General features: G+C 45.2%; 1 protein-coding gene across 6 annotated transcripts in view; it reads right to left on the bottom strand.

Annotated features, from left to right (window-relative positions):
- SIL1 (SIL1 nucleotide exchange factor) overlaps nucleotides 1-24,498 on the bottom strand; it is a 183,711-nt gene that overhangs the window by 79,517 nt on the left and 79,696 nt on the right. For all 6 annotated transcript variants that reach the window (XM_075900131.1, XM_075900134.1, XM_075900129.1 and 3 more), the window contains exons 4-5: nucleotides 2,346-2,466; nucleotides 825-933 (exon numbers count right to left, since the gene is read on the bottom strand). In XM_075900131.1, the coding sequence (XP_075756246.1) occupies nucleotides 825-933; nucleotides 2,346-2,466 (230 nt within the window). The remainder of the gene's footprint in view (nucleotides 1-824; nucleotides 934-2,345; nucleotides 2,467-24,498) is intronic.

Below are 24,498 nucleotides of genomic sequence, written 5' to 3'. Positions count from 1 at the left end.
TCCACATAGCGATTACCAGCACTGGCACCTTTTCCAGCCACAGTTCTCGATGCACCAATCACCACCAAACATGCTATGCCGTGCCCGTAGTTATGAATATATTAACTCCAGCTATGCAGTAATAGGACTTTTCGAACAAAGTTCATAATTACCTTTTCAAATGCTTTCAATGTCCAAAGAAATCCCAGATTTAGTAATACAACTGAGAAAATCTGATGTGACTTTTAAATCAATGGGGTCAAGATCACACCCGGATAATTTACAGTTGCTTCATACTCCTAGGCAAAGCAGGAAACGGTCTCTTGGCCCCCTGCTACAATGATGGTTTTCAACTTTTTTCCATTTGCTGGCCCCTACAAAATTTTGAATAAGGAGGTGCAGCCCCCTTTGGAAATCTTAGCCACAGTCAGCAATAGGGATGTCAGAGTTTAACCGATTAACCGGTAAGCTGGTGCTTATCGGTTAATGGTATCGGTTAAACTGCCCAGCAGCTGGCTTCGTGGGAGTGGGGCTGGCAGAGGCTGCCGCCCCGCTCTCAGGGAACCGACTGCAGAGAAGCCTTCTCAGGAGCAGAGCTAGCCGGGGAGATGGCTTTGCTGCAGGCTCTGCAGTATGGAGCTTATTTAAGCTTTATACTGCAGAGCCCACAGCACATGTAATTTTAGTGGCTACACGGTTACCTTTTTAACCAGCTTCTTACATCCCTAGTCTGCCGACCCCAGAAATCCACGGACCACAGGTTGAAAAACACTTCCCTACAAGACCCTTTCCCACACACAGCATTATATCAGTCTTCCACGGGGTGCTTCAGAAACAGGAAATACCTTTTGCTCTGCTGTGCTTTCTGCCTTTTCTTTTTCCTTCATTTTAGCCAAAGCCTCTTTGAGTTCCTGTGATGTAAATGAGTTTGAGCTGACATGCATCTCATCCAGCCTTGCAGAAAAACAAACACACATTATATGGGTGAACGATTTATCCTTAACAAATATAAAAACATTTGTCTGCAGACAACATTAAGAGCACTAAATTCCTATATGTCTAGCATGGAACATAGAGGGAAAAATCAACAGTCCAAAATAAGGTTAGGTCTAGGGCTCAAGTAAGGAGTGTGGCTTTAAGACACTCTATTCTCACAGGAATATGGCTCAATTTCTCTCCTCAATCTATCATCTGGGGATGTATAAAACAGGAGAGATTTCATAAGCAAAGAAAGAGCACAAGTGTGCCCAGAATACTGATCTTTTACTTGTAAGACTTGAGATGGGTCCATTCAGTTCCACCACTGACATTTTGACAATCATGGTATCAAAGAAGGATGGGGCGACATGTAGTTCCTACACGTCAGGAGGCTATTTTAGCGTGTTCTAACCTGACCCTACTGGTAAAGGAGATTACTTAAGGCAGTGAGTATTGTTGCACTGGCAAAAGGAAAACCCAAAGTTGAAACATCTCAACAAGCTTTTGCATGCACTGGCTCGTAAGTGGAGGTGCGGGAGAGCACAGAATGGAAGTTCTCATGTATTCTGAGAAATAAAAATCCCCCCAGTTACAAAACCTACCATTGTAAAGAGAGCATAAGCAGGAAAATGGTTGAGAGTTGTGTTTTTTAAGCAATTTAAAAAAAAATAGATAGAGAGAAAGCTGGTGACATCTTGAGCGTGTGTCAGCAAAAACTGACACTTAAATGAATGTTAAAGCCTTGAAAGTAAAGCCCTTGTTGTAGCCGACTCAAATCAGTGTAAAAAAATCCATCCTTAAGCTACCCTGCTGCTTTCATTTCTGGAAAATAATGTGCACCCCATTGCTACAGAAGGTTTCAAAAGAACAAGCGACATTCACGAGAAACCCTGAAAGTTTAGTTTCAGAATCATGGCATTAAAAAAGCATGAAAGTCTCTCTAAAAAGGCAGTGAGGGCAGTTTTAGCAGTCAGGCCAAAACAAAGTAAGGCAGTTAAAGCCCAGGTTACAGAAATACCGAGCACCCCAAATGCCAATTAAACACTCTGGGAGCTGTAGATAGTAGCACTTTTGGAAATCTGGCTCCTAACAAAAGAAATGAAATCAAAAGCCCATCTCACTCTGTTTAGCACAGAGGTACTTAAACTGGGGGTCGGGACCCCTCTGGGGACCATGAGGTTTCCCGTGGGGGAAACGCAAGCTATCTGCCTTCACCCCAAACTCCACTTTGCATCCAGCATTTTTATATACTTAACATCATTATAAAAGTGTTTTTAATTGATACGGGGGAGTGATAATCAGAGGCTTGCTGTGTGAAAGGGGTCACCAGTACAAATGTTTGAGAGCCACTGGTATAGCAGAACAGCAAGTACTTTATGCTACTGTACCTTTTCCTTTTCTTCTGATCTTTCATGTCACTTTTTTCATTTTTGTTATCAGGAAGCCTGGCTTCTCTCTCTCCGGTTTGAAGATTTAATCGCACATGTAACCCTGCAGGAACAGCCTGACCTACAAACAAAGGTTAAAGTATTTCAGGCCACATTTATTCTTCCCAGGATTTAGCATGCTGGGCGTATTTAAGTCAGACACTTCTATTCCAATACTGCACAGCAAAGATAGCAAGTCAAGCAGAAAAGCCAAGGTCTGCATTGTGACAGAACAGAGTATTTTTTATAGCCTGAGCACTTACCTAGAACCCAAAAATGAATAGGCAGCAAGTTTAAAATAAAGTACTTTTTCCACACAGTCAACCCATGGAACTCCTTGCCAGGGGATGTTATGAAGGCCAAAAGCATAACTTGATCAAAAAAGAGTTAGACAAGTTCATAGAGAATATGTCTGTCAAAGGCTATTAACCAGGATGCTCAGAGCTTCAACTTGATCCACTGAGTGTCCCTAAGCCTCTGACTACCAGATCTTAGGACTGGATGCCAAGGATGGACCACATTGTTCTATTTGGTTAATTCCCTCTAAAGCATCCAGCACCAGCTGGCATCGGAAGACAGCTGTCATGATGCACTTTGTATTCTTTATTAAAATATACTTATGATATGAATAACACATCACTGAAAATATGAAGTATAAACTTGTGTTGTTAATGTAATTATGATAACTGCGGGCCATTAATAATACTGAAGGAACTTAATGACCCACTACTCAGGACAATGGTCTGTGAATAGAGACTTTTTCCTGAAGCCTGGGAGAAGGGTTTTGGTGGGACCTACCAAGACGTGGCCATCTCGCCTGATGTTGAGATCCATCTTGGATGCTGTGTTTTTCCACAAGAGCAGAGGGAAAGTTTAGACTGAAAACAAAGAATTCTTCCCTTTTGCAAAACTTATATAAAGGTGGAAAGCCAAAGAATAGACTGCCACTTGTCAGAATACCACTGCCTACCACAAGATGTCTGCTAGAAACAACAAAGGCTGAACAGGGGGAAGAACTGGGCCCATGCTGCAAAGCTTTCCAGTTTGTGAAATAAGCGAATTAGAACAATTCTGAGGGTGAGCTATTACAGGCAACCAGTTCTTTGGTGTACCAAGATTATTTTGCATGTTGTGTTTTATTTTGCTTAGTACCCGGCTTTGTTCTGTGTGCTTTCTCTTACGACAACATACATCCTACCTTTAATAGTTAATAAAATCATTTGTGTTTAATAAACCAAGTGACTCTGTGTCAATAAATGTTACCGGGGGAAGGGAGGGGGAGCAAGGCATCTGTGCATCTCTCTCAATATAAAGAGGGCCAATTTCATAAACTTTATATTGCACAGATCTCCATACAGCATAAAACAGATTTATCTAGGGTTCAGCTCCCTAAGGAGCTGTGAATTTGAGTGCTGGAGAAAGGTTTCACACTGTGCTCTTACAGTGTGTCTGCCTGCAGCCTTGGGGTTGTGACCCTGTCCCTGTGTCTTGGTCGAAGCAGGAAGGAAAACTAGGCTCAACAAGACAGGGCTACAGGTTGCCCAGGCTGTCAGGGAAAGCCGGCTCAATGGGGTCTCAGTACATCAGGTAACAGCCCCAACAGGATCTCAATCCAACAGGATACTGCGTAAGTTGGAATACTGGTCTGACCCAGTATGGCCATTCTTATGGGACCGTCACACAAGAGTCATTTAACCTCTAAGAAGTCTGATGACAAAACTGCGAACATGGCTGATACTCCCTTCCCTGACCACCTCACAAACATATATCCAGGCAGCTAGTGACGCTTGGTCAGGCAGTTCCCACTGAGCTAGGAACATGGACTCTGTTACTGGTACACTGGCAATTTATCATAGACGGTCAGAACCTTCGAAATCAATCAGAGCTCTCCATACTTGTTGATTTTTAGATTGAGACACGTAAGAGCCAAAGCTGCCTAGACAAGCTCAATGAATGCAGCAGAGGATCCTTTCAACTTCAACAGGTATATATATTTTTTAAATATTCTGGATATGTTACTTTGCTGTTCTATGGGGTTCTGAGATGCCAGAATAAAGAATCGACACGAAGTGCCAACAAAAAGATAAGAAATTCATAGTCAATCATCCATGCCCCCTAAAAATATATTTTGCCTAGACACAAGACTGAGGTTACAGCTGGGAAGATTTTAGCATGGATCTGTATTCCATGGATGAAGGGGAGACGCCAATTTTCCTGTAAGGTATGATTGCATTTTTTTGTGTATTTCCCCTTTTAATCCTAGATGTTTCCTGATGGATGGGGGTTGGCATCTTACTGAATGATTCGCACACGTGTATGTGCAAACACTGCTTTCTTCCCCTTCCCACAAGAAGATTTTTTATTAAGTTTTCCTTTGTTTTTCTTCATCTGAAAGTCACCTACCATGAAAGGGTACGTTTGCCTCTGTGTGGCTGATACACAGAATATCTCCTATTGAAGGGCACTGTAGGAATAGCTAATTCATTTGGTTATAAATAGGTCTTCTCATAAGTCTCTAGTCTGAAGAACTAGTGTGCCAACTCCCCCCACATAAGAACACAGAGGGTTCTAACTAGTCAAAGGTATTGGTTCCTGAACTGCTGCTCCATCAAGTGTCAAGCATCAGAGGGGTAGCCGTGTTAGTCTGAATCTGCAAAAGCGGCGAGGAGTCCTGTGGCACCTTAGGGTATGTCTACACTACAGCACTAATTCAAACTAACGTAATTCGAATTAGTTAATTCGAACTAAGCTAATTCGAACTAGTGCATCTAGACCTAAAAACTAGTTCGAATTAGCATTTTGCTAATTCGAACTAGCATGTCCACACTGAGTGGACCCTGAACTGAAGTTAAGGCTGGCCAGAAGCAGTGCCGGCAGGGCATCAAGTTAGGACTTAGAGCGTGGAGCTGCTGTCTCAGGCTAGCCGAGGGCTGTGTTTAAAGAGACCCGACCCCTACCCTGAACAGACAGATCTCAGGGTTCCCCGCTTGCTGGTCTACCTTGATGAAGGACAGAAAAGCAGTCCTGTCTTGGAGTGCCCTGAATGCCCACACTCGGCACATCACAGCACTCGGCCATCAGCCCGGCTGCACTTGCCACAGGCTGCCATCCGGGGGGATGAATCGGGGGGGCTGCAGGAGAGTTTCCACCCCGAGGAGCCCACAGAGCCAGCCCAGTCCTCCCCATCGGGGGCTCATACCTCATTCTTCCCCCACCTCCTTCCACTTACCCCTCCCTAGCCCCCCTTCCTGATGTAAAAAATAAAGGACACACGTGTTCAAAAATAGAAACTCTCTTTATTTAACAGAAACGGTGGGGGTGGGGGTTAACCTCTGGGGAGACTGGGAAAAGGAGGTGGGAGAGGGAAAGAGAGAGAGTGGGAGAGGGGAGGGGGAAACCTGGGAGGAGGGAGCTGGAAGGGGGAAGCCAGGGGAAGAAGGAGGAGGGGAAGTATCAAACTATGGTACGCCATATCTTCAGTACTATGTACAAATATGATCTCCTCACACTAGAAAAGATATTTTGGCCTTGAAAAGGGTTCCGAAAAGGGCAACTAAAATGATCAGGGGTTTGGAACAGGTCCCATATGAAGAGAGGCTAAAGAGATTGGGACTTTTCAGCTTAGAAAAGAGGAGACTGAGGGGGGATATGATAGTGGTCTATAAGAGCATGAGTGGTGTGGAGAGGGCGCATAAAAAAAGAGTTAATTAGTTCCCATAATATAAGGACAAGAGGACACCAATTGAAATGAATGGGTAGCAGGCTTCAAACTAATAACAGAAAGTTCTTCTTCCCAAAGCAAATAGTCAACCTGTGGAACTCCTTGCTGCAGGAGGCTGTGAAAGCTAGAACTACAACAGAGTTTAAAGAGAAGTTAGAAAAAGTCATGGAGGTTGGGTCCATGGAGTGCTATTAGCCAGGGGGTAGGAACAGTGTCCCTGGTCTCTGTTTGGAGATGGATAGCACGAGACAAATAGCTTGGTCATTGTCTTCGGTCCATCCCCTCTGGGGTAGCTGGTGTTGGCTGCTGTCGGCAGACAGGCTACTGGGCTAGATGGACCTCTGGTCTGACCCAGTACGGCCATTCTTATGTTCTAAGCTCAGGGCTCAGGGTCGGGGGTCTCACTGGACCACCTTGATTTTCATGCAAACCTGCTCCTGGGTTCGCATGTGGCCTTTAGCAGCAGCTATCCTGCCCTAGACAGCCGCTTTCCTGTGCCTAGTGCAGAGGTCGTGGATGTTGGAGGCTTCCCCCCAAACCTGGATGATGTCCACGATCTCCACACTATACCAGGCAGGTGCCCGCCTCTTGCGGCCCCAGGCAGGCTCCTGGAAGCCGCCAGCCTGGTCCCGGGAAGAGGCGGAGGGCTGGGTGGCAGCAGGTGGCTGGCTCATACTTTGCCAGGTGCAGGGTCTGCCGGCTGGGTGCTAGCAGGCTTGCACCTGGCACGGGCACTGTAGCCAGACCGTGCCCCTTTAAGAGCTCCAGGACCGGGAGTGGGGGCAGACGAGTTTTCCTGGTTGTGTCCAGAGTGGCCACCAGGGCAAGCTGGGAAGGGCTAGCCTCCCACTAGTTCGAATTAAGTGGCTACACAGCCCTTAATTCGAACTATGTAATTTAAACTAGGCGTTAGTCCTCGCAGAATGAGGTTAAACTAGTTTGAATTAAGCGCTCCGCTAGTTCAAATTAAGTTCGAACTAGCAGTTTGCCTGTGTAGCGCCTATGAAAGTTAATTTGAACTACTAACGGCTGTTAGTTCAAATTAACTTTGTAGTGTAGACATACCCTTATAGACTAACTGAAGTGTAGGAGCATAAGCTTTCGTGGGCATGCATCTGACAAAGTGGGTCTTTGCCCACGAAAGCTTATGCTCCAACACTTCAGTTAGTCTATAAGGTGCCACAGGACTCCTCGCCGCTCCATCAAGTGTGTCTGTCACATCCTTAAACTAGGAACATCCAACGTGTACAGCTAGTTTTAGCTTAAAAACAAAATGCACAAAGGTGGGAAGTCCAGACTAAGCATATATTTATGGTAAAAACAAGTAATCTTCTCCATTTCTCTTAGTAGGAAATGCTACACATCTCAAAGAGACAAACATATCCTTTCACTCTAGAAGGACAACAGATAAAAACAGATCAACTATAAAATGTTCATATGAAAGAGAGAGAGCTGAGCAAGCGTCTCTCACACACACACACACACACACACACACACACACCATAGATCGGAAAAACAAAAAAGCAGTCATGTAGCACTTTAAAGACTAACAAGATGGCTTATTAGGTGATGAGCTTTCGTGGGGCAGACCCAGTTCTCCAGATCATAGTCTGAAAGTGAATTGGCATGACCATTATATAACAGAGGGATACAATGAAGAAATAAAGAAACAAACAAATTACATAGTAAGTGTATTTTGTATCCCTCTGTTATATAATGGTCATGCCAATTCACTTTCAGAATATGATCTGAGGAAGTGGATCCGCCCCACGAAAGCTCATCACCTAAGAAGCCATCTTGTTAGTCTTTAAAGTGCTACATGACTGCTTTTTTTGCTTTACCAAGATCAGACTAACACGGCTAGCTCTCTGTTTCATGAGATACGATGTAAAGTGTCTCAGGGCTCAGATGGAGAAGAGGGGCTTCTTTTCCATTTGCAAAGGGAGAAGTTGCTAAGTGTGCAATCTAGGGCAAATATTCTGCCATTCGTTTGCTCATTTCTAGAAGATGAACTCTGAAAAAGATGCAGTGATAGCAAGGACTCTGTGTTCCCCTGTAACAGCAATATAGTCAGGGGGCAGCTAGAAGATGCTTTTAAAAGCAAGGCTTCAGTTAAAAAAAAAAAGAAAAAAGCCCTGAGGAAAAAAAAAAGACAAGCCACATTTCTACTCTGTCATTCAAGAAATATCAAACTGCACATTCTTAAACAACATGCTGATTGTAAAATGAAATTATAGAGGGGTATTTCCAGACAAATAATATATTTTCCTCTTACCCTTCATTAAGTATGAATACCATTTAGACTGAGACAGGCAAAAGGAGAAAGCAAGGTTCTTTCGGTCTCTAAGTGAGTGGGATTACCTCACCAGGTCAAAAGCACCTGGAGATAACAAAGTTACAATGCAGTATTTTCTCAACCAATTCATGAATTGTCAAGTGTAGCCAGAAATAAATGTCCCCTTTAGAACAGTACAGCATACTCCAGCTTTCAAATTCCACATGCATCTGGCCATATTAGTTCACTCTGTTGCCAGGGGACACGAACAAGGATGATGTGCTTTACTTAAAAGAAACATAAAAAAAGAGAAGGAAGAAGAGCAGAAGCCTACGGTAGGACTGAGTGGCTCACGTGTCTGCAGACAACAGAAACGGAATGTGAACCCCTGGGCATGTGAGCTTGCTAATGAGGCACAATTGAATTACAGGGAAAATGTAAAAAGCAACAAATAGTCTGGTAGCACTTTACAGACTAACAAAACAGGTAGATGGGATCATGAGCTTCCGTGGGCACAGCCCACTTCTTCAGATGACTTCTTCAAACTCCAGCCATCTGAAGAAGTGGGCTGTGCCCAAGGAAGCTCATGATCCCAGCTACATGTTTTGTTAGTCTGTACAAGATAAACTGAAAAATAACAAATAGTCTGGTAGCACTTGGTGGACTAACTCAGCTACCCCCTGACACTAGTGAGTAGATGATTCATGTAGTTACAAGAGGCTGATACGAAGAATTAGCACCTCCATTGTTAGATTGGTAGGTTAAATCATTAGGGTGTGGAAGACAGTGTAGTCCATCAAGTGCCAGCAATGCCCCACTGCAATGTATATTGGCCAAATTGGACAGTCTCTAGGGGGAAAGAATTAATGGACACAAATCAGATATCCGAAAGGGCAATACACAAAAACCTGTTGGAGAACACTTTAATCTGCCTGGACACTCATTAATGGATCTCCAAGTCACTGTGTTGTTTCAGGCCAATTCCACAAGCCAAATGCACAGAGAGGGGTTGGAACTTAACTTCATTCACAAGTTTAATTCTTATCCAAATGGTATGAACTGGGATATCTATCTTCCACATCCTAATGACTTAACCAACCAACCTAGCAATGGAGGTGCTAATTGTTCTTATTAGCCTCTTGTAGCTACTTGAACCATCTACTCACTGTCTCTTTTTTCCTCCCCTCCTTTTTTCTCCTCTTTTTTCCTTCTCTCCCAACCCCCCCACCCCCACCCCCTTCCCTTCCCTTTCCTTCCCTTATTTATTCTTGGATCTGGACTTCTAATACTCCATCCACCTGAAGAAGTGGGTTGTGCCCACAAAAGCTCATGATCCCATCTACAAGTTTTGTTAGTCTTTAAGGTGCTACTAGACTATTTGTTATTTTTTAAGTTTTTCCTGTTACAGACTAACTCAGCTCCCCCTCCGAAGCAATTGAATTACGGATTGCCATCAGAGGAACAGAACAATCCAAACATTTCTCACTTTCTTAAGCTAAGTTTGACCAAGAAGACTTCAGAAAAACTTCTGCTTCCATGTATGTAACAGAGAAATAGCATTCATTACATTAAGAAGCTTTTCCTCTCATTTTAGACAGCAGCACAGTCTCGTGGTGCAGCGATATAAAGAGAATCACGTTACTAAACTGCTAAAGATGCATCTCAGTTTCTTTCAACAAGTCTTTATTCATTCACTCTATAACAGAAGTGGGGAAATACTATCCCTCAGGCTGGATCCGATTCAACAGGGTTAGGTCCTGGTGGGCCAGCGCTGCTACATTTACCTGCGCCTCCTCAGATATGGACGACTGCAACTCCCAATGGCCATAAACCACTATTCCCAGCCAATGGGAACTGCAGAAAGTGGCGCAGCCCGGAACACCTGCCAAGCACTAACTCTAGCAAACTGCTGTCATTTTATTGCCCGCCTCCCCCACTCTAAAATATCCCAGACCTCTGGCACAGGGCAAAGTCTCTTTTTGGTTTGGTGGATAGTTAGTGTTATTATTTTACAATGAGTTTAGAGCTGGTGAAGAGAATCAGACATCTCTTTAGCCTCGTGGTGGAGGCACAACATGGGGAGGAAGCCAGCAAACTAAGCTCCCCCTCCCTTCCTGCCAACACATCGGGACCCCAAAAAGAGGGATTACTTCTAGCTGAGAGGGTAAGTCAGCCACCATGTCTATTTAGTCCTTGACCTCCCTGCTGAGATTGTCAAGGGAAGTAACAGAGTGGTGTTCTTGTCTGTGTTGTGTTCATCTGTATGATGCAAATCAGATTAACAAGTCAATTCATTTTAAGTAGGCCAACAAATATCTGGGACCAGATTTGAACCAGTGACCCTAAGGTGCAAGGCTCTCCATCCCACTACCAATCCCCTGAATAAACCAGGGCCCAACTTCCTAGTTGTAAATAAGAGATGCAATCATCACAGGTTAACAGACTCCTGATGCTACATAAACACGGAGGCATTTATGGAAAATGTCAAGGCAAAGCCAAGACATTTTCAAAGCAAGAAACATTGATCCAATGATAATGTTCTGCCACTACTGTTTTATACCCACTGTATATGTAATCACTTTATTTAATGGCTGCTGCTACAATGGAGACAGTAGTTGCTGCACTATTGCTGACCCAGTACATTCAAGCTGGGCTTAAAAGAACAACTCTCTTCTCCACTTCCCCCAACAGAAGGCCAGCCTATCTATATATATATATTTAAAAAAAAAAAAAAAAAAAAAAGAACATGTCTGCTTTATGACCAACGGTTCTCTCAATCAAGAGCCAACCTGACCGGCTCCCAAAATCTTTTCTGATGAGGATATGTCAGACCTATCTGAATGTAAAAGCATTGCCATACTAAAACTACGCGGCATACTAAAACTTCAGAGATCTGTCTTGAAAATTAAGATCATTTTGTTAGTCACATGTTGCCTGTCTTGAAACTTGCTTAAAATGACAAAGGAAGGATTTAATTTATAGCCCTATTCTTTTAATCTTGGTCAGCCAGATTTTTTCAGACATCCGTTTATTTCTTCTTATAATATATTAGACAAAGTAACAGCCCCAGAGTCAGCTTCAAGGCAGCAATTCACTCTCAGGGGTTCTGCTGACATTTATAAACTGATCCTATTTCTCTCTTGTGTTTTATGTTATCAGCTAAACCTGTCAACTTAAATTATTGCCTTGTAACCAAATCACAGTTATCTATTATTCTGTTATGTGTACATTTCGGAAGCTTTGTACCTATATCAAGTTTTGCAGGGGTTGAAAACAAGACCATAAATAAACAAATGGAAAACAGAATAGGTTACCATTGCACTGACAACCAAGGTGCAAGCCATAAGCACCATATGCAGAGCTACTAAAGCCATGGGACCCCTTGAACCGCACATGCCTCATGCAGAAGTTTATTTAACACTTGTAACTTCCTTTTTTTCTTGACAGGGATCAAATGACTGGAATGATGCTGTTGTAAGCAGGAAGAGCTAAGTCCTGCCCTGACTCAAAACAGCCGATACAGTGAAAGAAGGTACTCCATTTGCTACTTAACTGAATTTGCAACATATGCAGCAAAAGGCTGCTGGCCCAGTTGTTCTACTTCTCCACCAAGCTCTATTTCCCCAGACTGTGGCTTGCACGCTGACTCATTGCAGAGGCATCTGTAAGCATGGCCTTGTGCATCAATGAGGAATGTTGCTTGCCTTTACACCACACACCGTATATCCCAGATTGTCCTGTGCCTGTCTTTCTCTTTGCATATATGCATAAGGAGAACAGGACTGAACCACAAATTATTTTACAGCAATTTTAAGGCAACAATGCAGACAGCAGTCAGGCAAGTTATATGTGGTATGGAGGTAATAGACACGTGCTGCGACAGGCAGATAAGTGATAGATAAATTATGCAACTCTGGCCATCTCTCCCACCCTCTGGCCATTAACTAGTCTCCTGGTGACTACAACTAACTTTCTGAAGTCCTGGGCAGCTTACGAGACAAAGATAATTCAACCCACCAGAGAAACAGTCACTCTCATTCTCAAGTATGGACTCAACCTGCCTAAGGTCCAGGGGGGTCAAGGTCCAGTTCTGCACCAGCATCAACTTCTGTCTACCTACAAAATGTAAATGACTTTCAAGTTAGTGGACTTGTGCCTCTGCAGAGCTAAAACGAGGGAAGAGATGCAAATACCCAATGATTCCTAGCCATGGAAGAGCCTGATTAATGAGGAAAAAGCTATTTTCAGCCATTTTTAGGGATACAAAAATTAGTTCCAATGACTTTTTCTCCCAAGCTCCTATTTCTTTAAGCCTTCATATGCCTTCCATCTCTTCCTACAGGCATGTACATACACATAGCATAGGTAACTGTACAGATTTTTGAAATTTTATATATTTAATATATAAAGGAGAATGTTTGTAAGTTTGTGCACTAATGTCTTGGACACTATGGGTGTGTCTAGACTACATGGCTCCATCGACGGAGCCATGTAGATGAGTTTACTAGACATAGGGAAATGAAGCAGCAATTTAAATAATCGCCGCTTCATTTACATCAAATGGCCAACGCACTGTGCCGATCAGCTGTTTGGCGGCACAGTGCGGTAGTCTGGACGCGCCGCGGTCGACAAGGGAAGCCTCATTTCACAAGGCGGGGTGGTCGACAAAGGCTTCCCTTGTCGACCGCGGTGCGTCCAGACTACCGCACTGTGCCGCCAAACAGCTGATCGGCACAATGCATTGGCCATTTGATGTAAATGAAGCGGCGATTATTTAAATTGCTGCTTCATTTTCCTATGTCTAGTAAACTCATCTACATGGCTCCGTTGACGGAGCCATGTAGTCTAGACACTCCCTATAAGAGCTACCGCAGCCAAACTTTGCATGGGACGACCTTTCCTCCAGGAGAAGGTTTGAAGGTACTTTTGGACCCGATCAGGCCTGAGCTTAAGCTGTAAAAATCAAAAAGTAACCCGCCACGCTTCACTGCAGGGGCTGCCCCACCCACCCTAGGTCCTGTACCCGCCACCTGTGGCCCCCAGCGCCATCTGGGACTCACCCCCTCCCGCCTGCAAGGGTACATAAGTGACCCTCTCCGACCCCCCCCCCCCCCCCGAGCTGACACGCAGTGCCCCGACCCCCACGCGCACAACGGCTCAGGCACCCACCCTGCCCCCCGCGGCACCTGCAGCCCTTGGTGCGAGCTGGGGCGCTCCTCCCACATGTAACCTCCCCTCTACCCAGGGTCGCACCTCCCCCCTCCGGGGATGATGCAGACCTATATTTTAATCCCTTTAGAAATCAGTTCAACTTTTCTACCATTCAAAAAAAGATAATGGGACTACTGTTTTTCTACATTTTGTTCCTCCGGTTTCCTAAGCAACGCCAGGTAACTCCAGCTAGCGTGTGTATAGATAGATGGCTAGATTCATACACGTGCATGCTATGCATGAATTGTTTCTAGAACATTAGGAGTTTTTTGGTAGACTGACAAGGTGGCTTTTTAGGCCAAGCCAATAGAGTAGAACTTACTTCATACGCATAATGCTTGTGTGGTGCCAGTGCGTGCACCAACAGCGCCAGAGCCCAATGCACCGAGGAAGCAGGGTTATGCTAGGTCCGTCAACGCAGGATCGGGCAGGGACCAAAGTGCACCCTCCGTTAGCAGGACCTTGAGGCGCTGATCTCTACCTTGCAAGGTCAAATCGCCTTGCAAATGGCACAGCAGTCATTCTGGTGGCCTTCTCCTAACCACTTCAAACACAATGCGTGATGCTCTCTCCTGGGTATACGCTTACTGCAGGTTTCACAGGCTTTGAAGTCTGGAGACTCAGGCATAACCTGGTGCTCAAGGAGCATGGGAGGGAAAACCCTGCAACAGAAACTTATTCGAACACTAACGAACTAGACTACAAACTACAGAAGAACAACAGAATTAGATGGAGGGACTGCTGCTGCATCCTCGAACAAGAACACGGGGGCCACGTCTACACTGCAGGCTTTTTGCGCAGGAACAGCCGTTCTTGCACAAAACCTTGCGGAGCGTCTACACTGCATGTGCGCTCTTGCACAAGTACATTTACAGTAAAGCATCGCAACTGAGGGCTGCTTGCGCAAGAGTTATTCCTCTCCCCATGAGAAATAAGCCCTCTTGCGCAAGAAGGCAGTGTGGATGGGCAACAGGGGTTTCTTATGGCTAAAATGGTCATCAGAGCTTTCTTGTGCAAGAGAGCGTCCTTGCTGTCATGGACACTCTTGCACAAAAGCACATGGTAGTGTGGCCGCGCTCTTGCCAAGACCTTTTGCGTAAGAACTCCTGTGTAAAACAGTTCTTCCGCAAGAAGCCTGCAGTGTAGATGTAGCCGGGAGGTCCAGCAAACCATCACTGGGCTCAGAGCCGTCCCTTCTATAGGATGGTTCAGGCCCCAGACTTCCCTGGCTTATGGATGGGACAATCCCTCAGATTCATGACAGCCCATGGAGTCCAGGGCATCTTGTGGGGGGGGGGGGGGGGGTTACCTGGCAGGGCTCAGCCCCCCTGCACTCACCACAGTGGCAGGAGCCAGGGGAAGTGAAGTGAATCAGCAGCTTGCTCTACTCCGTTACCATCTCCCAAAAGGGGTCGCTCTGCTTCACTGCGGCAGCAGAAGTGCAGTGTGCCAGCTCCAGCCCACTCCGCTTCCGCAAGGGACGCAGACTCAGAGCAGAGAGGAGCGCTCCACTTCCCAACACTGCTGTGAAGGGGCCTGAGGGAAGGGAGTGCCCAGAGCCCCCCTGCAGATGGCCCTCTTGGTGATAAGAAGGAACTGAGGAGGGAGCGGGTCAGCAGGTTGCCATGGGAGCATGACTCCAGGAGTCACCCAGGCTGACCCTATGGCTAGTTGCTCACCAAAAAAAAATCTTCCGGACACCATACAAATGCGCACACACCTGACTGGACCGCACAAAAACTTTTCCTTCATTTCACAACCTTCTCTTGCTAACAGTGACAAGTAAATTCACAAGCTGTGGATGCTGAACACCCTTGGGTTGCAAATTCATTCCCACCAGCAATGTATCGAGGCCCAAACTTGATTCTATTCAAACAGGTGTAAAGTGGAGCTCTTCTTCCAGTGATAGCTATGAAACTGTCCTCCCAACTTGGGATATAAATCCCATTTAATTGGCGAACCAATTAAAAGGGGTGCAGGCGGGAGGGCCACTCCAGCCCCACTGGGCTCTCAGAGTGGCCCTCCCACTGCAGGCAGGGGCTGTTCTAGCCCAGCCAGAGCAGGCCCTATCTGCGGAGCAATCAGGGCCCCCACAGAGAGGGGCTGCTGCCGCCCTGTGCTCATGAGACGGCAGGCGGGAGCCAGTTTTTAAACTGGTTCCTCGCATGGACCAGTTCCCACCTACCGCCTCACACCGCTGCCTCGGGCTCGGAGCAACAGCGCAGGGTCACAAGCAGCTCCCCTACGTGCTTTTCGTTTAAAACTTGGGTTTGAGTTGAAAATGCAGAGCACTTGGAGGCGGGAGGGGAGAAATGTTGCCGTTAACTGGACAGTTAAACAGTTAGCTGCTAACATCCCCCCCACCACCACCACCCACCCACCCCCTCTCTGAAAATCACCAAAACCATCCTTTACCATCTCCCTCCACCTTTCTCTTTCCACCCATCCTAAGAATCCTCACTTGACACTTGGAAAAAATCTATTAATAGTGTGAAAAACACAGCTATGATTCAGTAAGTGGCTCTACAGTTCTAGGAAATAATCTTCTTGATATATGAACAAGTGTCTGATAACATCTACCTATCTCCGCTCTTTGTTTTCTTTTGAGTGGGTGAATGGGGATAGAGGCATTTTATATCATATAGGCAACAAAAGAACACACAAGTCAATATGTGTACGTTACGGGCAAAACAAAACAGCAGCACTGTGATAGTAAAAAATAAAAACCAAAACACTGAGAAATGTGACAGACAATTTGAGTATCCTCCAAAAGTTATCTGATGCCTGATTATTTGTTTCATAAGGAAAGGCTACAGTCTCCCCCACTGAGCTGTGCTATTCACCCCCTGGCTATACCCAAGGTTCTAGACTTTTTATGCTGCACCATCTCGTACCTGTAATGTAATCAGTGTGCCACCGCACCCAGGAGTGGAGCAGGAACCAGGAAGAGCCAGGGCCGAAAGCTGCATCCAGGGCTGGATCATGCTCCCTCCCTGCACCACCCGGAGCCAAACCCAGGAGCCACCTTGCCCCCGAATATGCCTCCGTGCCCCACTCAGGATATGTCCTAGAGCGTGGAGACCCCTGTTTTAGACTGTAGTGATGCTGTAACCTATTCCAGCAGGAAGAGGGGTACAGAGAAGCCAGAGGAGGCTTGTACAGTCAGCCAGTCAGGGTCAGGCTGGGTCCCACAAAAGGCTGTTAAGGGCTGAGAGGAGCACGAGGGGCCAGGCTGCCTGGGGAGCTAGAGGCTTCCTGACACAGAGCAGGGCTGGGGAGGGGCAGGCAGGGCTGGGGAGCTCTGGTCAGGCAAGCTCCCAGGATGAGGCCTTGCTCTCAAGGCCTGAGGCTACTACGGCTGCAGGGAGGCAGCCAGGGCAGTGGAAGGCAGCAGGTCCACACCCCCTGCCAATGATGAATGGCCATGCCAGGCCGCAATTTGCCCCTGAGGCAGGGGCTAGCTAGATGATGCCTGGCAGTGGGTCACTGAGGTACGTAGAGTACAGGGGGTTGAGGATTCCTGGAAGGGGAGGATCCCAGGAAAGGGTACCGTGGGCTAGACGGGAGTCAGGGCCTGAAAGTAGCGCAGAAGACAGGTAACTGAGGGTGACACCGGTCAACAGGGGGTGCTCCAGAGCCAATTCTCAGGAAAACCAGCAGGAGGTGCTGCTGCGAGTCACAACCTGTTACACAGACCTAGAGATTGACTGTCTAGATAATGAGGTGCAGGCACATTCCCTACTGGTATAATCCTGTAACACTGACCTTGCCAGCTTCATCTCCATTAGGTCTCAGCTGTTAAAGACTATGGTTTTATGTGAGTGGACTGTTCCGCCCCGAGCTACAGATGCCTGAGGAGGAAGGCGATTTCCTGTGCGTAACGCTGTGTTAGTAGGAAAGCAAATGGGTAGGCTTCATTCCGAAGAGGGCTGACACAGAGATACAACTTCCTGCAGAGCACATACAATGAAGGCATTGCCAAAGCACCAGCAACTCATACAAAGGTGAGTCATGTACTCTTCAGCTTGTTTGTTATTTTAAACTGGAACATTTTTACATTTCTCTCACTTTTGTACGTAACAGGCACAGGTTGAGAGGAGACAGACTCTGCTTCCTCTTCCTATCAGGAGAGAATGAATCTCATTTTAACTATCCCCTCATCCTTTTCTACCCTCTCTAAAGACCTTTTATATCATTTCGTTACCCTCATTAGCATTCACAACTCCTCCTAATTTAGTAACCTCTGAAAATTGAATTAGCATGCTATTTACCACCGCTTCCAGATCATTAATGAAAATGTTTAATAAAATCTGACCTATATCTTGGCTGCAGAATCCCACCAGACATCTGCTGCTAAGTTCATACATTTCTCATTACATCTGGTTTACAATGCATCAGCCAACGGCAGGGCTCATATCCAAAGCAACTGGACCCCATCTAAAATGGTTTCCTGCCTTTGGACACCGCACTCACCTACTGGTACATTGCACGATGCCGGCCCTATATTCTTGCAGTTTCTTCTTGCCGACAACTCCAGAGACAAGAGGCTATAGGGTAGAGGCAGCAGTGTGGGGCGGCTGGAGCCTCTGTCCACGGGGGGAGCCCGTGACAGACTACGGACAGTCATGCCTGCAGAGGTCACAGATTAAGTCAAGCAGGGCTGAGCACGTGCCCCACCAGATGTAGTCAGGTGTGGGCTGTAGTGAACGGGTGCTTTCTTAAAATATCAGATTAAGTCTGCAGAGGTGTGAAACTGCACTTCTGGAAGAAAGGCTCCGGCTCACGAAGAACCAGGAATGGCCCCAATGAACTTTATATGATGGATTGGCATCAGCATGGACTTGCGTGTCTATCACTAGACCCAGATTGCGGCAGATGGAGTGCGCCAGGTTGAGGCTCCTTGGCACCAGATCCAGAGATCTGCCCTTGATAAACCAGTCACTGAGGTACAGAAACAGACGGATCCGACAGTGCTTTCCTCAGATGCCAGAGCCATGCACTTTGGGGACACTTTCAGGGCCAAAGAGAGGCCAAGGGGTAGTGCTGTCAATTGGAAATGACACTCTCCTGCTACAAAATGGAGGATGTGCCTGTGGTCCAGAAATGTGGACGTAAGTATCTTAAATCAAGTATGGCATATCCGCATTCGGAATGCAGGGAGGGGATGACGGGAGCCAGGGAGACCATACAAAACTTCTGCTTCACGAGAGATTTCTTGATGAGGCCCAGGCCCAGGATGGGTCTGAGGCACCTGGGATTAGGAAGTAGAGGGGAGGAGAAACTCCTCCCTTCCGTGCCCCAAGGAACCTCTTCCATGTCCCTAGACACGAGTTCTTGACTGAACAAAGAACTGCTTGTGAGAAGGGTCCCTGAAGAGGGAGGGGAAAGTGGGGGGAGGGGGGAAATTGCAGGGTGTATTCCCAAAATATTCTACCAAAAAAATCTCTGATGATTGTGCATATGGGTACACACACAGCTACAATGGGATTTACAAGAGCAAGCACTCGAAGTAGTATTTTATTGAAGTCCTGATGCTACTTCCACAGCAGTGTTTCCCAAATGGTGTTCCACAAAACCCCGGGGTTCCGCAAAGTGGAAATAAGGGCTCCGCGGGAAAATTCCATTACAATAATACAATGATTTAAAAAAAAAAAAAATAATATTTAAGCATTTATGAATTTTATTGGAAACCACTTTCGTTTGTGTTTGCCACAGTAAGTGTCCCTGTGTCATGCCAGCTTAGCCAGAGAGTGGGGACGATGACGTCACTACTCAGCGCTGCGCACGGTCAGTCAATCAGGATGCCATCACCTGTTATACTACAAATCCCCTACTCACTTTCAGGGAGCATGGACCACGCGAGTGACTGAATACGAATAGACTAGCGCCACGTCGGACAAAGTCGAAGCTTCAGCTGTCAAACCCGTTGCTTGTATGGGATTGTGCAGGCAATGCTCTCGCAAATACTCTACTTCAGTATAGTCATGTGATTTCTTGTATTTAAAAATTTAACAGTGACAAATATAAATTGATTATGATAGATCAATCTATATTCAATTAAACTAAAGGTTGATCTCATGACCTTGTTTAGCATTTGCTTATTATTATTCTTACTTATTTGTGGTCTACTTTTTCAGCGCCACATATAAGACTGTTACTAGGGGTTTCACAAAATTCTTTCAAGTTTAAAAGGGTTCTGTGGCCAAATAAAATTGGGAAACACTGTTCTACAGCAACACTTTCATCCCCTAGTTTTGTAACTTTATCCAGAAAGCAACCATGCTTGTGTAGCAAGATCCGTCCTGCATAAAATACATACTACTCACAGTTCTGTTATTCTCTAGATTTTTATTATTTGTTACAGAAGTTATTGATAGCCTGTTATAACTAAGGCTGAAAAACACATTTCCTTCATAACCTAGTTATTTCAGTTGCTGATAAACTTTCTGAAAATTCACTGTGGGAGCTGAAATCTTCCATGCATATCTGAGAGGGATTTTTATTTTGAAAATTTAAGAGCTGCTTTTGAATTATGGAAGAGTAGAAAACACAAAAAAACCTGTCATTATATAAAAAAAATTGTAACCATCCTTAAAAAAATGGGGTGACCTTAGCAAATAGCTAGCTCTCAGCAAAGAATGGGATTTTTAAAAAGCTCTTGGATTTACTAATGTTTGAAACCTGAAGATCTTCCAATAGTCACGGGTTTCATGGGTCTGCCCTCTTTGACCCCCAAAATTCCCTCCTGGGTGATGCGGCTCCTCTCCTGCAGAGGGTTGGGTTTGGCGCCTCACTGGGAGTCTGCGCATTAAGTCACAATGCTAATCAAAAGTGGCTCCTCCACCTATGGAGGTGCAGACAGGCCAAACAGGAGCAGCACTGCAGACAAGTAAGCCCTGAGTCAGACTTCAATACCCTGAGGGGTAGCCAAGCCCAGCAAGCCCCCCCGGGGTAGGAGCCACTGTAATTAATCATTGTTGCAGGATGAGTGCTGAGCAGTCTTACTCTGCAGCCTCCCACCAGCATCAGAGCCAACCCTTTTCCCCACGAGGGACAGCTCCCAACACCAACACGACTCCTTCCTTCCCAGGGCAGCGCCTCTCCCACTTCAGACCCTTCCAATGGGACTGTCAGATGCTGAGAGGTATGAAAACATGCACTGAGCATAGACACGTTGTTGTTAAAATATAAAGGGCCCAAGCCAATGGAAGTCCGTCTGTTTCAGTGGGCAATGGATCAGCCCAAAGAGCGCGTTTCAGCAGAGACACACGATGTAGGCACGCACAGCATATGAAAGGTGACCACATTCATGCCAAAGATTTATTAGTCTCAAAGGGCTGTGACTGTCGTTCAGTAAAAGCAGAGGAACTTTAACAATCCCAATGGTTCCAGACGTTTGTTCCTTATTTTTAAGAAATGCAAAAAAAATTTGGCAAAATGGTGTAAAATGTGTCATTATGGCTGCAAAGTTAAATGATGCAAACATCATTAGCTGGACGTTCAGAAGTGCTAAGCACCAACAAATCCCGCAGATGTCCAATGGAAGTGGTGCCTTTCATTAGCGGACCATGCTCCTGCAACAGTGGCTAGACCCCACTATACTTACCCCAGAATAAGAACAGCCATACTGGGTGAGATCAATCGTCCATCTAGCCCTCTAGCCAATCTTCTGACCGTGCCAAGCCCAAGTACTTCAGAGGCAATGAACAGGGCAATCACTGAGGGGATCCATCCTTGTCCTCCATTCCCAGCTTCTGGCAGCCAGAGGCTTAGAGACACTCAGGGCCAAAGGTTGCATCCCTGACCATCTCTAACAGCCAGGGATACACCTATCCTCCATAAACTCACCTTATTTTTTTAATCCAGTGATAGGTTTTGGCCTTCACAACACTGTCTGCAAGTAAATCCCACAGATGGACAGTGTATTCTTTATGTGACAAAGTGTTCCGTTAGGTTTGTTTTAAACCTGCTCCCAAAGAATTTCATTGTGTGACCTCAGCTCTTATGCTCTATGGAGGGGTTAACAAAAATTTCCCTAGTCAGTTTCCCCACAGCATTCAATATTTTATAGACCTCTACTGTATCCACCTTTAGTTGTCTCTTTTCCAACCTGAACAGTCCTAGTCTTTTTAATCTCTCCTCCTACAGAAGCGATTTCATATTCTTAATCATTTTACTGCCTTTTTGGAATCTTTTCCAATTCTAGATCTTCTTTGGGGTGGGGCGACCAGAACGACATACTGTATTTCTGTCATGGGCATACCACACAGGTAGATAGTGGAGTTGTGCTGTTTTCTGTGTTACCCGCTTTCTCGTGGTCCCCAACATTAAGTTTCCTTTTTTGGGCTGCTGCTGCACATAGTTCTCTGAAAACATTTACTGTTTCTACAATAATTCCAAAACCTTCTTCTTGAATAACAGCTAATTTAGACCCCATCATTTTATATGTATGGCTGGAATTGTGTTCTCCACTGTGTGTTACTTTGCAATTATCAATACTGAATTCAGTCTACCATTTTGTTGACCAGTATTGGGAGATCTCTTTGTAACTCCTTGAGTAATTTTATATTATTTGCAAACTTTGCCACTTTCCTGTTTATCCCCCTTTTCCGGGTTATTTACAAACACATCCAACATCACAGAATTTCACTCAATCACACCTGAGATTTCAGTGAATTACTAAGTTCAAAAAGTCAAGCATACTGTATCACAAAAGATGCTTTGTTCATTTAACTAATTACTCTGTAATTTAGTCTGTAAAAATAACAAAAGTTAAGTACACAGCTATTTTTGCTAAACAGCATTTGGGGTAAAGCAGAGAGAAAAACTATTTAATAGTGCAAGTTGGGAGGCATCTGGCATAACAAAGTGCAAATAAATGCATACTTGATACAACTCCCAGTCAAGTCAATGGAAGACAGATCACCCCCTTCATGAGGTTCTGCTACAAAGCTGAAATGAGGAGAGCGTGCGCTCGCACACACAGTTGCTTACCAGTAAGCAGGGCCACATCTGCACAGTCACACTGGTGGAATCCCCCAGTGAAAACAGCTTTGAAAAGGATTTGTGAACACAGAGCCAAAGAGGCACAATGCCCCGCAAGCTGGAAGGCTGAGGGGCATAGTCTCTGCCAGGAAACATGTACCATAAAACCTACAGGACACGCAATGAATGATAAATGCTGTTACTGGCCGGACTTCATATTTTTGCACGACTTGGCTTTTCTGATTACAACTGTCACCTTAATTATTGCGTTGATGGAGATTTATTTAAACATGTTCCATCAGACTATGCCTCAAATACTTGTTTACCTGGAAAGACTTTTAAAGTCACCCTTTTATTCAAGTGGTGTTTAAGAGGCCTTCTCCTCTGTAATTTGTTTTCCCCAATAGATATAATGAAAATGTTTTTTAAATGATTTCAAAAATCAAATATACCCGTCAGTAATTTGATCTGCAGCAAACAGAGAACAAAAGCGTTGCAAGCAGAGTGCTTTTCAATACTGCATACTTAATTACACATGCAAATGCATCAGCTAAATTTGGGCACTCTGTTGGACAACTAATTATGTTGAAAACACAACTGCCAGCTTAATAGACGACACTGTTCTCCCAATTCCCGCAGCTGTTCCTGCTTTCTAGACAGGCCTGCAATTGAATGGGGTTTTTTTGTTTTATTTCAGTACGAGACAGGTATTAGACTTTTTGTCTGCTTATGGCTCAGTAAGACCAACATTTATCATCCTTCCTTGCCCTGGAACTTCTGGTTGCCCTTCTTGGTTTTTCTCTTCCCTTCCTCAGGCAGGCAGTGAAGCCCACCACAATACATGACAGACTCACCAAGCGAGAAGAAACAATGAACAAAAATTGCTCTTGCATATATCTCAGGTTCTATTTACACCCTCACCGCGCTCGCTCTGTCTCTTTGCCTGTGAGGCCAGCACTAACACTTCGGTTGCCCATTTCTTCCACAAGCATTCCCTTCCCCATTATTCCTGGTCGGTAATACCCACCATGTGCTTCCCTTTTCAATCCTCCATGAAAAGCCCCCTTCTTCTACAGTGCCCATGAGAAGAGAGACTCGGTTACCACTTCATAACTTGGTCATCCTTACTTTAGATGTGCATAGAGAAGTGCATCGACAATACATCAAACACAAATTAACAGGTGCACATATCTTAACTGAACAACCATACAATCAAAATACTTGTGTCCCACCCTTTCTGTGACTGGGTACTTGCAGCTGAGTAGCCTAATGGCTAGATCTAAGGATGTTAAGGATCAGTCAACTAGTTCAGGACTAGTAGATCATGTTAAGGACTAACTCTCCAGCTAACTCCGGGTTGCAAGCAGCATTTCCCCAGAACGTTAGAAGTAACAAGACTGGAGCAGCCTCTCCCCGCATGGCAGGGCCCCTCTCCCACTCCTGCCGTGGGGTGCTGCAGCCCAATGGCTGCAATGACCACCCCACCCCGGTTAACTAATTCAACTAACATTTAACCAGTTAACTAACTAAATGGGATTTTACATCCCTCATTACCAAAGCCAGATGGAATTCTTCTTCAATTCAATAACTATCCTTACTTCCTGTCCTGAACTGCTGGAGAACGTTGCAGCAAGTTGCCAAATGAATTTCTATCCCTGAGGTGAATGTACTTGAGCAGTACTTATGTATAGATTGTACATGGTTATATTTGTAAAGTATCCTAGGATGAAAGGACTTACAAAAAATAAAAAATAGGTAAGTAATATAAAGTGATGAGAGAAAAAGCAAACCTCCTTCAAGGTTCCAAATACTGCTCGGAGCATTTCAGGACATGCCATCTCGGTTGGAGTCTTTATGGAAAGCAGTGAAGAAGAAGTTATTCACTTCGTGCAGTAACAATGTTTCTTCGAGATGTGTCCTGG

The sequence above is a fragment of the Pelodiscus sinensis genome, chromosome 17, assembly GCF_049634645.1.
Source record: "Pelodiscus sinensis isolate JC-2024 chromosome 17, ASM4963464v1, whole genome shotgun sequence".
In the NCBI taxonomy this organism is placed as follows: Eukaryota; Metazoa; Chordata; order Testudines; family Trionychidae; genus Pelodiscus; species Pelodiscus sinensis.
Note: the sequence above shows the minus strand (reverse complement) of the source record. Positions and strands in the feature narration are given on the sequence as shown.